We start from the raw sequence: 16,682 nt of genomic DNA, 5'->3' as shown, positions 1-16,682 counted from the left end.
TCTGTTTGACTGACACAGTTAATAGTAAGTAAGTAGGTAAGTAATAAATATTTGTATAGCTCCATATAATCTAATACTGTATACAAAAAAACAAAACAATAAATCAAAAATATTGGCAAGTTAATAATTACAGTATTATTCAATTCACTTTGTGGTGAATAAACATTTTTAATACGACCATGTGGATGAGATTAAAATGACCTCTTACTAGCATCGACTTTTCTAAAAACTAGAGCAAAGGTCACCGGGAACCCTGGAGTGATTACTCAATCGCAATATGCAAGTGTGACAAGTGATCCCCAGCAGTCTGTGAACCCAAAGTCTGGAGTTGTTGTGTCTTTGTCGTCGAACACGAACCGATAAGTAAAAAAAAAATTCTTTGATTGATAGCGTTAGACTTTTTTCGTTTAAGCTCTCTCGGCACATATGCTTCAGTCAATACTACAAATATATCATTGTTACTACAGTACTACGTATATCGCAATATATCGTATAATTTCCCCTGTATCATGATACGCGTCGTATTGCCAGATTATTCACAATACACACAACTATCTTCACCTACTAAACAAGTATTAACTATTTCATACCAAACTTTGCTATAGTAGCGTATGTTCATGATGTTAAACAGGATACAAGGAGCTTCCATCAATGTCAACCATGTTGAAAACTGACCGGTACGAACAAGAATCAATGGCTAAAAGGTTTGTGTTGCATTTATCTTGTACAAAACATAGCATGTTCAGTGAGCGTTCTACCTCCTTCAGGTTAGACCGTCCAGGTAGACTGTGGTTCTAGGTAGATGGATGTTATCACTGATGAAATTGGGGCTCATCCATTGTTCCTCAAGCTGCTCCTGAACGACCCCCATCTGGCATACCACGTGATGTACGGTCTGACTTTGTACCAGTATCTAAATGCAGGGCAGCGAAGGTTTGCTAGCTAAATGTTGTCCAGGTGTCCATTGGTTCTGACTGGACTATCATTGGCTTTAGCTTAAGAAGGACATACTAGTGGCTTTGTTGCAAGATCCATCTCCACTGTTTGAAAGGTTGATTTGGTAAAAACATGTCCTTAACATTGTTCCAAAATGTGATTCCTTACTTTCTTCTTCAGAGATTAACAATATATTTGTCGTAAACATTTAATGATTGTCTTAATGGTTTTTTTTGCATTCATAATTTTAAATAAATCCTCTTTTAATGGTACAATAACTAATCTGCATTTAAGTTTCCGCCCAATATTTTTTATTTTAGATTGTCCATCCTTTCCCGGTTTAAAAAGACATATTATCGCTGAATTATTAAGTAAATTATACAGCTTTTTTACAACACTTATACTAACACAAATACTCCTTCTAGTCAACCAGCTACCAAAATGATTGCATTGATCTTTTATTCACTATCTGCAAGCATTTGTTGTCTTCTTGTGTCGTAACATTTGAATGCAAGCCATGTGATGCCTGTTATCTGTGTCCTCAGTGTTACAAGTGAACTGTATTTGCTTTCTTGGTGTGAGTTCACACTTTGCAGCCTCTGCACGTATGAATGAACAGTAAAAGCAAATATGTTTTTTACTTCCTTTCTGTGTAATGGACTATAATGTTTGCTGGAGATTTTGACATGCTGGAGAGGTGGAGGTGCAGGCGGAAGCAAAGAGGGATAAAAGTTAGATAAAAAGGACATAATACATGTATTTAGGGTGTAGTTAACAGGAGTGGGACCACCTAGCAACAGGGGTGATCGTCGACAGACGAATATTTGCCGGACCTGGGGGGGTAAGTGTGTCATGGGGGCTACACTCAGTCCTTTGAAGGTATTATTGCTGCTTTCAAAGAAATAATGATTTTAAAATACATTTTTGGGAATATTAATTCTATATGAATATTTCATACATGTTCTTACCATGCTTATTATTTTTTTAATTATGCAAAACAACTACTATAGCTTTATTTAATAAAGTCAGCCAGGGTTTCAGGTTAGCCTGAGTGGTTATGATTTATTTAGGGGTCACATCATCAAAACATTTGGTGATACCAGTGAGGTCATCAGAGAGTCTGATGTGGGGGGGGGGGGGGCAGTTAAGTTAGAGTAACAGTCAAATTTGGGTTACCAGAGGAAATCATCTACAGTCGAGACTGACAATCCTGGCCACAGCAGAAGGTGTTTCCAAAAGCGAGCAAAGGTCTGAGACAATTTTGGGTTAATATTTGATTGGAGTTGTGAGGACGATACGGAAGACTTCTGAGGTGCATCGCTTTGGGACACAAAACGTAGGTTTTTAACATGTTTTAAGAACCTTCTTTTCTTATAAACTCGTCGTTTATATTGGCTATTGCTTTGTTGCACTTAAAAGTGACCGAGGGTGAAGTATGCCTCGTCGTGTAGCAGTGGTTGGAGGAGGAAGTTCAGGTCTGGCCTGCATCAAATGTTGTTTGGATGAGGGTCTGGAGCCAGTCTGCTTTGAGAGCAGTGATGATATCGGAGGTTTGTGGAGGTTCAAGGTAGGACTTTTCCCCGATACATGGAAGATCGAGTGTTGTCTTTTTTTTCCTTGCAGGAGAACCCGGAGCCCGACAGAGCCAGCATCTACCACTCTGTCATCATCAACACCTCCAAAGAGATGATGTGTTACAGCGACTTTCCCATCCCTGCTCACTTCCCAAACTACATGCACAACTCTCTCGTCTTGGACTATTTCTGGATGTACGCCGACCACTTCCAGCTGCTCAAATACATCCGCTTCAAAGTATGAGTCAAAGAAATACACAATTATCCGTCACTTTGTTAATCTTAAAAACTCTTTTTTGGTCCTTTTAAGACCAAAGTCTTACAGGTGAAACAAAGATCTGATTTCTCCTGCTCTGGTCAGTGGGATGTTGAGACGGAATCAATAGATGGAAGAAAAGAAAAACATGTATTTGATGCTGTGATGATCTGTATTGGTCATCACTGTCACCCAAACCTTCCTCTGCATGACTTCCCAGGTAACATAGTCAGTGTGTAACTATCTAAACTTCTGTATTAAGATACTGAAATTAAAACATAATTTGAACCAGTAATACATCTATCTGTTATCCAACTCTTCACAATTGTGATTATGAATGTATAATAATCTTCTGTTGCTCAGGTATCAACAGTTTCAAGGGCAAATACTTTCACAGTCGGGACTACAAGACTCCAGAAGAGTGGAGGAATAAAGAGGTTGTCGTAGTTGGAATAGGCAACTCTGGAGGAGACATTGCAGTGGAACTGAGCACCTTCACCAAACAGGTTGGTCAACCACTGTTGTCTCTGAATGTATTTTCTTCCTGAAACATCTCCAATAAGTATTCAGTAATACTGTTTTTTAATATCTCAAGGTGTATCTGAGCACAAGAAGAGGAGCATGGATTGTAAATCGCGTTTCTTACAACGGACTGCCAATTGATATGCTCAAAAATAAGGTGACACAATTCCAGAAGAAGATTCTTCCCTTTGGATTACTCTGCAGCATTGGAGAGAGAAGACTCAATAGAAGATTCGATCATGGTCTTTACAACCTGAAACCAACACACAGGTGCATTCACTTTATACACTTTCAACTATAGTTAACTGGAAAATAATTATATTTCCCAAAAATAATCCAAAGATATCAGAAACAGAATTCTGAAATACAAAACAAACTGTAATCATCATGGCTCCTACTGTTTAACGAAGAATTGCACAAGAATTAACATCATATATGAAACATATTACCTGATTGAGAACAAATTTTGCCATATTCATTTTAGTGTTGCAATTTGTTAAGACACTAAGATAAAGTCTCTGGTTGTAGTTTATTGTTCTGACCAGCCATAACACTGTCTCTGGCATTTACAAATGTAAATGTTACAAATTGTTGCTTTAATAAGTATTTTATCAAAAAGTAGATGAACTATACAAGCCCATAACCGACAAGATCCACTTCATTTGATACATAATTACATTTATTTCTAAACATTCATCAATGTTTTCTGCTATATCAATGTCCTTGAATTGATATAATAAATTATAGGTTGTTATTGAACTATAGATTTACCAAATTTAGATTCTAGTCTTCAAAATAGAGACAGTCACTGTGAAAAATGTGACAAAGTGGTTAATTTCATCTTGAAGTCATTACTGATAGCAAGTATATCAATCATTTAGAAATGTCTTTCAAGTAACAGTTGGAAAAACATTCTACTTAATTTCCAACAGTTCCTCTATCTATTATGTGTTGCTACATTTTTGTAGAATCGAGACCCTGACTCCAGTAAAGATTCAGTGATGTTCAAGAAACTGTGTCTTGATTATAAAAATACAAGCAGTACATGTCAGTATCTGTGAGAAGAAGAATCATGAGATTTTTTGAAATAAGAAAATGGATCTTTTATTTAAAACAAAAATGCATGGTATAGTAACAAGGTCATTTAAAAAAATTTGAATTAATTGAATTAATAACACCATTTTCAAACAATATGTATGTGGTCATATTTCCGAAAATATTATGATCATTCACAAAGCTTCAATTTCCAGTATTGATTATTTCAAATAAAGGTTATTACATTTGCGAGAGTACAAGTTTCATAGAATGACCCCAAATGGTATTTTTAAAACTGTTTTCTGAGACAAGCAATGTTTTTACATCAGGCTTTTCAGCCAACATCCTACTGTGAATGATGTGCTTCCCAACCGCATCCTGTCAGGAACAGTTCAGGTGAAACCCAACATCCGCAGTTTTCATGGATCCACAGGAGTTTGAAGACGGCAGTAGAGTGGAAGATATCGACCTTGTGGTATTTTATTTAATTTGACTTCTCTCAAAAATACATCTTTTATTATTTGACCTTTTTCAATATTTTCCAGGTTTTTGCTACAGGTTACAAGTTGTCCTTCCCATTCCTGGCCTCAGACATTCTCTCTGTGACTGACAACAAAGCATCTTTGTACAAATATGTGTTTCCGACTGATCTGGATCGACACACGCTGGCCATCATTGGTCTCATTCAGCCTCTGGGGGCTATCATGCCCATCTCTGAGATGCAGGCTAGATGGGCCACGCAAGTATTCAAAGGTAAGGTTTTCCATAGAATTGTATTTTCTAAAAATCATGGCTTATTTGTTTCGTTCATTACAGGATCCAAAAAGCTACCGACTCCTGCCGTGATGTTAAAGGATATCACAAGCAAACAGGATGCAATGACTAACAGGTTCTGAGTGGTTTATTTTCAAATGTATAAGAAACATTAACGTTTCTGATTTCTGTCTCCAGGTATGTCTCTAGTCAAAGACACACTATCCAGGTGGACTATGACAACTACATGGATGAACTTGCGGTTGAGGTCGGAGTTTGCCCCAGTGTCATCAAGTTGCTTCTCACCGATCCTCGCTTGGGGTGGAATGTTCTGTTTGGGCCACCCACACCATACCGGTATCGCCTCGTAGGGCCAGGAAAATGGGATGGAGCCCGCCAAGCCATTCTTACACAGTGGCAGAGAGTTGCTAAACCCATGCAGACAAGGCCGTGCGATGAGCCACGAGCCAAAAGCTTGCCCAGATGGCCACTGGTTCTAACAGCTTTCCTTATGGGACTGGGTTTCTACTTAAACAGAGATAAACTTAAAATTTAAGTTTTAAGTCTGCTTTTGGCAGGGACTAGAATTGAAATGTCAAGGCCGGTTTTTAAAACCTGAGATAGAGTCTTTGAAAGAAAAGAAAAATAGTAATTCATCTCTTCAGTCCCAAAAACAGTTGACATAAATAAAAACTAGATTAACCTCATAAGATCCTTCTATTCCTTATGAGTTTCTTGACCTAATCCTGTACTTTGAGTTATGGTGAGACAGTTATTACGGTGGGCAAAAATGTTAAAATCAAAACAACAAATGAAGATTTGGGGTTAAGGGGAAGCGTTTGCTCTTGCATGCATCTCAATTGTTGTTTAACTATGCCCTTTGATGGACGTGTTGGCTTTTGCAAAAACGTTGTGTTTGGTTTCTGATTCGTACGCGTGTAAATCGCAGTAGATTCATCGCTTTTTCCTCGGTACATGAATTGTTTTATTGGTTTATTGTAGATGGGAATTTTACGAATAGTATGCTTTATGTATTGTCTATTTACTCATTTAATGCACGAGAATAAGTATGCACGAGTTCAATTGTTATTTTTCACTGTAGGTGAACATAAAATAAAAGATTGCAAAGGAACGTTAAGATGTGTATTTTGATTTTGAGCCGCAGGATCCATAAATGATGATAAAAACGCTTTCTTTTACTACCATATTTTAATTCATAATTCATATTTGTTCGTTTGGAATCAAAGTCATTGCTTTAGTATCGAATTTAGGGAACACATTTGTAGTTATTCGTATTTAGTACTTGGCTATGTATTCATGTTTAATTGAAGGTGCGCATTTTGTAAACTATATTTTATCGTGGCAATGAATGATGTAACACGTTACAAGCGGAAGCAAAGAGGGATAAAAGTTAGATAAAAGGACATAATACATGTATTTAGGGTGTAGTTAACAGGAGTGAGAACACCCTACAAACAGGGGTGATCGTCGACATTCGAATATTTGCCGGACCTTGGGGTAAGTGTGTCATGGGGGCTACACTCAGTCCTTTGAAGGTATTATTGCTGCTTTCAAAGAAATAATGATTTAAAAATACATTTAGAGAATATTAATTCTATATGAATATTTCACACATGTTCTTTCCATGCTTTTTTTTTTTTTTATAAATGATGCAAAACAACTACCATAGTTTTATTTAATAAAGTCAGCCAGGGTTTCAGGTGAGCCTGAGTGGTTATACTTTATTTGTGGGTCACATCATCAAAACATTTGGTGATACCAGTGAGGTCATCAGAGTCTGATGTGGGGGCGCAGTTGAGTAACAGTCAAATTTGGGTTACCAGAGGACAATCATCGACAGGCGAGACTGACAATCCTGGCCACAGCAGAAGGTGTTTCCAAAAGCGAGCAAAGGTCTGAGATCATTTTAGGTTAATATTTGATCGGAGTTGTGAGGACGATACGGAAGACTTCTGAGGTGCATCGATTTGCGAAGCAACACGTAAGTTTTTAACATGCATTAAGAACCTTCTTTTCTGATGACCTCATCATTTATATTGGCGATCAGAGGCTACTTTCATCAGTTCAGTATGTGTGTGCAGATGGTTTACCCTGATGTCTTTACTGAACGATCTGAAATCAAATCCTCACAGTCCAGCATGGCGATCCGTGTAGCAGTGGTAGGAGGAGGAAGTTCAGGTCTGGCCTGCATCAAGTGTTGTTTGGATGAAGGTCTGGAGCCAGTCTGCTTTGAGAGCAGTGATGATATCGGAGGTTTGTGGAGGTTCAAGGTAGGAAATCTTTCCCTCTACACAAGGGGTCTGCAACCCATGTCTCTAGGGCCACACTCACACCTTCTCTTCAGATGCCGCTGCTGCAGTTTAAAGAGGAATCAACAATTAAAATTTTCAATTTAAATTTCTATTTTTTTATATATATATATTTTTTTTATTATTTGTAGTTTATGATTTATGGTTATAATTTGAATAATTATTATTAATATCATTTGATCAATGTTTCTGGAGATTACAGATTTAAAGTTTTATAAGAAATTGAAACAAACCTTTACTATATTGAGTTTCCTTTTTATTTTTAACACACAAGAGGTTCTCTGTGATTCATATCTAATCTCGTTGTTCCTTCTCGCCCTCAATAAAAACTGAGCATCTTCGACTCTCAATCTTTGACTCTGCTTCTTGTCTTTTTGTCACTTTCTTCGTCACTTTTGACCCTGGTCTAGAAAGCTTTACAAATAACCTTTACTTACTTACTTACTTACTTACTTTTCCTAATCTTCATCCCTTATTTTGTTTAACTGATCCGAAAGACTTTACTGCTAAAAGTTATTATATATTGATTTATTGGGGAAAATAGCCCACAATGATAATAGACAAACAATAAAATGTATTTGAATGTATAATGTATTGTTTATGTTTGTAACTCCAAAAACATTTTAACAAAACTTGATTTATATTTTTGGTCCAAAAATGTTGTGTTTAGTATGAAGTAGTATAGTAAAAATCATAACTATACTATATACTGTATATTTTAGCTTAAAATAAAAAAAGTTTTTTTTCTCTTCAATGTTTTATTTTCTCTATATATTTAAAATAGCTTATGGGACTACTGTATTAAGTGTATTGGCGTCAGTGTATCTGTCAAACAGATTTTGCGGCTCTAAGAAAGTTTTAATTTGGTCCTAAATGGCTCTTTACATACTGGTTGCGACCCCTGCCCTAAACAATACATTGATTGTATCAAGTCTTATCTTTTTTTTAAATCTTTTTTTCTTTTATCTTTTTGTAGGAGAACCCGGAGCCCGACAGAGCCAGCATCTACCACTCTGTCATCATCAACACCTCCAAAGAGATGATGTGTTTCAGCGACTTTCCCATCCCTGCTCACTTCCCAAACTACATGCACAACTCTCTCATCATGGACTACTTCCGGATGTACGCCGACCACTTCCAGCTGCTCAAATACATCCGCTTCAATGTAATGATCTTCACAAGTGTTCTCCATATTCATCTCCTTGTTATCAACTTTTCTTGTCGTTTAGACCAAAGTCCTACAAGTGAAGAAAAGATCAGACTACATTCGCTCTGGTCAGTGGGACGTGGAGACCGAAAACCAACTTGGGAAAAAAGAGAAACACATATTCGATGCTGTGATGATCTGCATTGGTCATCACTGCCAGCCCAACCTGCCCCTGCATGACTTCCCAGGTAATAATTTAACATTGTGCAGCATGACCTTTACCACACATATTGCATAATGTTCTGTGAGAGGTCTCCAACTTTACTCTAGTTTTCTTTATCAGACTATCTCTTAATTCCCCCTTTTGTCTTCTAGGCATTGACAGCTTCACTGGGAAGTATCTCCACAGTCGTGACTACAAGACTCCAGAAGAGTGGAGGAACAAAAAAGTAGTTGTGGTTGGAATTGGGAACTCTGGAGGAGACCTTGCAGTGGAACTGAGCAGAGTCACTAAGCAGGTTGGGAGCATCTCAACATTAAAAAAAATGACACTTTTACCTTCACCTTAGTGCTTTACAAACACTATTTTACATGTTTTTATAGTCAAATCTCTGGAACTACTTTGTAAACAGGTTTGTGTTTGTTTGAGATTCTCTTCGATGAAAAGATTGACTGGTTGTACCAGCATAAACAAACATGAAACATCACTTATAACAGTTAGCTAATAAAAGAAACACTCCAGTTGTTCGTTTAGATCTAAATTGTAAGGTTTCTTATGATATCACATGTGTCAAACTCTACTTTAAGTAGATTAGATGTTGATATGATGACTTATAAATATGCCAGTGCTGATAGATGCAGGAAAAAGTGTCATAAATTGTTTTTTGAATATCCCTTTTTTCTGCCTGAAACCTCGACTGAAGGATTTTGGTCCCTCTGTGATTGAGTGTGACACATCTACATTTATCTGATCTAAATAATTAAATTAATTCTCGAAGCATTTCAAATATCCATGATAGCATGAGCTTAGTGCAACTGCGGGTGGCCTTTGCATTTCTGACCTTACTTGCCCAGCAAAGAGAGCAAGAACTATTTGTTTAGTGCCACAGAAAGTTACCAAATCTTCAAATTAATTATTAATCTAGTTAGTCATTCTGAAAAGCACCAAAATGGTCATCTGGTCCTCCTTACATTATAAATATGTGCAGAATTTTTGCAGTTTCTTCATACATTATTTAGTAACTTTGCATTTTTGCAAAATACATTTTTTTATAGCCAGAAACGATTAAAGCAAAATATCATATTAAAATGCAAGTATGAAGTTATGATAGAACAAATTGGGTACGGTGGCTGGGAAGTGCAAAATATTATACAATTGTGGATCAATTCTTCAAACAAATTCAACAAATCTTAATTTCTGCCTTTTTTGCACAAGTTTGTTCAAGATCTTGTTTATATTTTTATATGTTTGTTTATAGAGTTTGTTTTGTGATTCATGTACACATATTTGCATTTCGTTCACATAATGTTTACTGTTTCCCAGCTTTACCTGAGCACACGGAGAGGAGCGTGGATTATAAACAGGGTCGGAGATCATGGGACTCCCCTTGACTTAGAATTAAATCGGGTGGTGGAATTTTTCCGGTCTTGGCTACCTTATAGAGTTTTTTGTAACCTGGCAGAGAAAAGACTCAACCAACGCTTTGATCACGCTCTTTACAACCTGAAGCCAAATCACAGGTAATTTGGATTTACGATGAGCAGAACATTTTCAGAAGAGATATTTATGCAAATATATTCTTGATTCAATGTTGAATATTAATTTATACATAACAGGTGTTTCAGCCAGCACCCCACGTTGAACGATGACCTGCCGAACCGCATCCTCTCTGGAACAGTCCAGGTCAAACCCAACATCCGCAGATTCCAGGGATCCAGTGTGGAGTTTGATGATGGGACAGTGGTTGAAGATGTTGACCTGGTGGTAGGTCTGACTTTCTACTTTTTCCAGGAATAATTTAAACCACCTAAACGCAAATAAAAAGCAATCCCTTACCAGAATCACATCCACAATTGAAGTAATTCAGATCACACATTATTGGACCAAGAACAGAACCTTGTGGGACACATATTTTTAGTAGGGCTATCACAGTATCAGCTTTTAACCTTGTTTTCATATCGTAAGCAAAATAAATGTCACAATAATAATATATACAATATCAACCATAATTTAAATAATAATTGTACAACAGATTTCACATTATTTAAGTTTGTTCTTTTCTCATTATTTAACGTCACAAATTCCCAAAAAATGAAATACACATATAAAACTCAACCTAATAAAATCTAAAATCCAAAAAATAATAAAGAATCAGAATCAGAACACATTCATCACCAGTAATATAAAACAACTTTATTTAGTTTTTTACAGTATCAATAATTTAGTGTTAAAATGAATTGGGCTAAAGTGAATAGTCATGGTGCTAGTTTAACAATATATAACATTGAAAATAAAGTGAAATGCAATACAATGAAATGAGATGAATAGTTCCTCTTAAAAGAAAGTGAAACGTTAAAGTCGTTAAACAAAGTTTTGTATGGAACACTAAATTAAGAAACTGTTATGGAGAAAATATGTCAATAAAATGTTAATTAAAAAAAGATCGACAATGTAGCTGTATTTGATGAATACACAATGTAAATTTACAAATACTTTCATAATCAAGTATTATTTGTAGCCATCATGGTTTCCTGTTGCCCTGCTGTGGCGTTTTTGCTTTATGTGATAGGCCAGGGGTCGGCAACCGGCGGCTCTTTCAGCCCTCTGATGTGGCTCACTGAGTTTTTTGAAAATAATTATTGGTATAAATGGGGGAATTTCATTTAAATGTTTCATAGTGTGTTTCCAATGATGCATGAAAAACGAGCAAACCACTACTTCACTTTACCTTTTTTTTTAACCAAAACTGTTACTGTAAGATGTAACTTCACTGATATAAGAACAACATTCTTCACCGTCATCAGAACTCTGACTCCTCGCTCCCCCCTCCCTCACATGTCTCAGTCTTAAAAGAACAATAGCAAAATAATGAGCGTTATAGTATTTTACTTCTGTTTTTTTAAATTTGTGCAGACCTAAAAAAAAAAAAGTAAGATCTGGTAAACTATAATTTCTCTCAGCCTACATAGAAAATATTTTATATTTTTCAGCAAATCAGTTACAAACATGGACATTGTTGTAAATTAGGTTTAAGTTTGATATCAAATCATTTAGTTTTTAATTTCCTATTATTTTGTATTCTGCCTTGCTGAAATGATGGTAATAATAATAATAGTATAATAATGATGATGACTATGATGATACAATTATGATGTATATTAATGTATATATTAAAAAACCCTTCAGGGTCACATTGTGCTTTACATAAGAAAATGGAAAAACAAAACATGACTCAGTTAAACAACTTCAGTAAATATACAGTACAAAACATTGTTATGATAATTATCAATGCTTAAAGTGATAGTTCACCCAATATTCAAATTTCACATATTTTCGTTTTTTTTTTTTTTTGTTTGAGCCTTTTTATTGAGATTTAAAGCATCGCTAATACAATCCCGTGCAACATTACATTAGCTCTCAAAAACAAAAAGATCCACAGCAAAGTAGTCAGATATCACTCATGTGTAGTAGGTCAGGAACAGAATCAACCAGAACACCCTGGAAATCATCTCTACACTCAACATGCATTTAGTTTCCACGTGAACCCCAAACAAAAAAAAAAGCTATCAAAGGTTTCTCCAGAACCGTTTTCTTTTAGTTCCCATCTTTCACCTTGTTCTGTGTGATATTGATGTATAAACTCAAAACACTATTGTAAAGAAGAAAAAAAAAAAAACACTGATCCCCTTTTGGACTTTTGGTCAAACGGCTCCGACGCTCTCTTGCGTCAAAGCACTCGAGTGGGAAAGTAGTGTTCGATTGATCAAGAAAACAAGTGGAATATCGTTAGATTCGCCTTCTTTACATGTCGTAGTTTTTTTGCATAGATGTGTTACGTGTGTTTGCTGTGTACAAAATATTACCACTATAAAGAATACAAAAATCATCAAATATCTCTGGGAATTATTAGTCGATACAACATCTATAAAAATATTCACGGTATAAAAACTGGCTACGCCCGTTTGATATTTTGCTTCTGCCGACTCACCCTCATGTCGACTAAGGGCTGGGATTATTTTCAGAGTATCGGTTCTTTTTAGTTATAGTCAAACATTTTTGTTCATTTTAAATTAGCGTCTGATGCTCATTTGTTTTCGTTTTCATCTTAGTCCAAAAAGACATTTAAAAACATCCAATTGCTACTGCAACGTTTGAGATGTTTGAGATTTATGCTCACGGCCCAGTATCATCCACTCAAAACAAGCCTAAAATATGGATTTGTTTATTTTTTTTCTGACAAATTCTTCTCATGTCAATGCTTTAATACAAGAGGGACGTTATAGACGAGCATCAAAGAGGAATTTAGATATTTTAAAGTGTCTTTTTGGACGAAGATGAAGACGAAGACAACTGAGGTACAGTCACTACATTAAAATGAACAAACATTTTTGTCCATAACTCTTAAAAAGAACAATTACCCTTAGTTTACATGAGAGTAGAAAATGAGTTTAGTTTGAATTTTGAGTGAACGATCACTAAGTAACTTTTTATTTATAGTGAACATTTTTGGAATGATATTTATTTTTAAAGTCAAAGGGGTTTTGCGGCTCCCATGGTTTACTTTCATGGCTCTTTGACTTGTTATGGTTGCCGACCCCTGTGATAGACAAAGCCGGTAGAATGAAAAATGCATTGGTTGTTTTGGTTAATCGATGAAAATGTATCACAACATTTGTACTATAAGTCAAACATGAATCTTTGCAATGTATGTCTTCCAGGTTTTTGCTACAGGCTACAGTTTCTTCTTTCCATTCCTGTCCTCAAACATGGTCTCAGTGTCCGACAACAAAGCATCACTCTACAAATATGTGTTTCCTCCTGAACTGGAAAAATCAACTCTGGCCATCATTGGTCTCGTTCAGCCACTGGGGGCTATCATGCCCATCTCGGAGATGCAGGCCAGATGGGCCACTCGGGTCTTCAAAGGTCAGTGTTCAGTGCTGAACTTCTTGTTTCAAAGCTTGTCCCAGAAGACTCATGGTGGGTTTGTTTGTTTACCCAGGCTGCAAGAAGCTTCCATCTATGGAAGACATGTTGCAGGACATTGAGAGCAAGAAGGAAGCCATGGCCAGAAGGTTGTTACTCAATTTTAATAATGATATCATCACACCTTACATACCTCCACCAATCATCAAATAAATATGAGGGATAAGACCCAGTGAATACTGTTAAATATTTCTACTGTATAACCTTACAACATTAAACAGGGAGGGAAGGAAAGCAAATCCATGATAAAACTACTAAACACTATATACATTTAAATGGACTACTATATGAAGACACTGTATCATGATACCTCATCAACTGTTTCATGAAGCCTCTTCAACACATCACCAGTTTGTTTTTTCATCTTGATTATGTTTTCGTAATATAAAAATAATTTATATGATCTCCGCACCATTACATGTAAGACCTACATGAGAGTGATATAATTCTTTTTTTTTAAGGTATGTTGTGAGTCAGAGGCACACGATCCAAGTGGACTACGTCCATTACATGGATGAGCTCGCCAAACAGGTCGGAGTTGGGCCCAACACCTTCAAGCTCCTCCTCACCGATCCCAAACTGGGATTTAACATCATGTTTGGTCCCGTCACACCGTACCAGTATCGCCTGACCGGGCCAGGCAAGTGGGCCGGCGCCCGTCGGGCCATTCTCACACAGTGGCAGAGGGTCGCCCAACCCATGCAGACCAGGCCCTGCGACGACCAGAAAGAAAAGAGGTCGTCAAGGTGGCCTCTGGTTCTGATGGCCTCTGCGTTGGGCGCGGCTGTGTACGTCAACCGACAGTGCCTGTCGACTTTAATTCAAGATCCGTCTCCACTGCTGGAGAGAATCAAGGTTTATCTGCCCACGCTGGGAAAACCAGTCAATGTTTAAACATCTAATCTTGCAACACTATCATTTATTAATGCAGCTACTATTTACTTCTGAAGACTTATTTAGATAACAAGTGTTCATCTGGCACAGACAGATGTGGAGGCACCGCCCTGTTAAGTCATTGGCTGGACTTTTGTCATCATATCATTGTGAGGCACATGGACATTGACGCTGATGTCAACATGTTGAGTTAACGATTGTATTTTCCTTTTGATTTAAGGACCACGATTTATTCCACTAACTAGAACATTTGAATGTATGGTGTTTATATCAAAAGAAATGTGTTAATGTGAAATATTTCCCAAATTTGTGAAAAATAAGATAAACCATAACTTTATCAGGCTGTGAAATCCCAGCTATAAATTATATTTATGTAAGCAGCTTTAAGCACTACTACTGTTTTTGTAATTTCATTAAATTAAATCAAGAAAATGTGTGTTTGTGTGTGTTATTTAGTGTCTTACGGTTCCTTCCCAGGTTCATTTGGTAGATATTTTAATATTACAATGGAATAAGATTTAACTTCCAAAATGTGTTTTGTAACTGAAACAAATTAAATAAACCTTCTATCTTGTGAGTTTCACTATAGACCACACCATAATTTCGATTTCTAAATAGGATATGAGCCATCACAACTGTAGTATTTCCACAAAACACATTTTTATATTGTTCAATAATTACTTCTACATTCATAAAATGACATTTTCATGATATTGTTCAATATAAATATTTTTGTTCTAGTAAAGTTCTCATATCGCATTTCAACTTGACCTCTACTTAATAATCTGAGACTCAAGTTCACCATTTATTTTCCTGGCCTGTAATATAGGTGGCTCTCACACACGCACACACACCCACACACACACACCAGCACACATATAAACATGGTTTCAAGTCCTCATAGACTGACCTCTGATATTGTTTTTCATAGTATTTGATTACATGTGTTTGATTCTGTTTAAACAATCATTGATCATTCAGATCACTCAGTAAGTAAGTCAGTTGAAGTAGCTCACTCCTCTTTGTGTTTCCACTCAAAGGGGTCCCTGGTTTTGACCTATATGCTGCCTTAGACTGAAGTAACACTTGAATTAAATGTTACTCAATGTATCACACTTCTGTCAATGGAATCCCAGTGTGTTAAACAATGTGTATTTTTTAGTAGTAGCAGTAACAGATATACTCTCATTTGCATTTGATCTCATTTCATTCTGTTATTCTGTAACACCACCACAAAAAAAAAACATTTGTTGTGTTTACAAAGGTAAAGGTAGCAATAAAAGATTCTGATTCTGATTATAGATTAGTCTGGGTTCTATAGGTCTTTGTAGCCAGTAAACAAATGACTTTTTATGGTAGAGCAGATCAGCTAAATCAGGAGTGAACTTTGATCCTATTTGCTCTTCACTGGAACGGGTTGTGTGCCCTTAATTGAACTGAGTGTGTGTACATGAGTGTGTGTTTCCGTTCACGTGGGCAAAGTGTCTGCCGTTGCTATAATTAATGGGCTTTTAGTTCAATGTTCCATCAATTTATTAATTTAAAATTGAAAACGTTCTTCTTTCAGAGTTTACAGAATCAAGGTTTTTATGTGTTTAACCGTCCTCAAGCAATGAAGTGACAGCACAGAATATATTGGTGACAACACATGAGCACCAGAAAGAAAAGGAAGTTTACCTAGCCACACAAAAAACTCATTATAGTTCCACTTAAGGTGCATATGGATGAAACTGGCTTGCAAAGGAGATGTATCCGAATGTCCTGCTTGACACATTAACCTGTTCTGCTTCTGATTATGTTACTCTGCAAAAACTGTGAATGCAAATAGGATGCTGAGACCCAATTCTGATGGTGCAGGAGTCAAGAGTTTGAATGCTTGGATCAGAAGTCCGCAACCTTTATCATACGGGTCAAATTAAAACTCACTCAGAATCTCAAAATCTGTTTGACTGACACAGTTAATAGTAAGTAAGTAGGTAAGTAATAAATATTTGTATAGCTCCATATAATCTAATACTGTATACAAAAA

At 36.4% G+C, this 16,682-nt stretch overlaps 1 protein-coding gene and 1 pseudogene across 2 annotated transcripts; both read left to right on the top strand.

The window, feature by feature from the left end:
- The first annotated feature begins 2,194 nt into the window (after positions 1–2,194).
- Positions 2,195–5,717, top strand: LOC148086991 (flavin-containing monooxygenase 5-like; annotated as a pseudogene). The gene is made up of 10 exons (XR_015710550.1): positions 2,195–2,272; positions 2,356–2,503; positions 2,560–2,748; positions 2,821–2,986; positions 3,130–3,272; positions 3,362–3,558; positions 4,653–4,798; positions 4,869–5,076; positions 5,140–5,212; positions 5,275–5,717. The product of XR_015710550.1 is annotated as a flavin-containing monooxygenase 5-like (transcript).
- A 1,255-nt stretch (positions 5,718–6,972) lies between these two features.
- On the top strand, positions 6,973–15,085 carry LOC148086990 (flavin-containing monooxygenase 5-like). The gene is made up of 10 exons (XM_087785180.1): positions 6,973–7,078; positions 7,230–7,367; positions 8,383–8,571; positions 8,636–8,801; positions 8,929–9,071; positions 10,097–10,293; positions 10,390–10,537; positions 13,492–13,699; positions 13,776–13,848; positions 14,221–15,085. The coding sequence occupies exons 2-10, from the start codon at positions 7,236–7,238 to the stop codon at positions 14,651–14,653; spliced, it is 1,689 nt and encodes a 562-aa protein (XP_087641306.1). The 5' UTR covers positions 6,973–7,078; positions 7,230–7,235; the 3' UTR covers positions 14,654–15,085.
- The last annotated feature ends 1,597 nt before the right edge of the window (positions 15,086–16,682 follow it).

The sequence above is a fragment of the Callionymus lyra genome, chromosome 2 (genome assembly GCF_982586985.1).
Source record: "Callionymus lyra chromosome 2, fCalLyr1.hap1.1, whole genome shotgun sequence".
Taxonomy (NCBI): domain Eukaryota; kingdom Metazoa; phylum Chordata; class Actinopteri; order Syngnathiformes; family Callionymidae; genus Callionymus; species Callionymus lyra.
The sequence above is the reverse complement of the archived record's forward strand: the minus strand, read 5'-3'. Positions and strand labels throughout refer to the sequence as shown.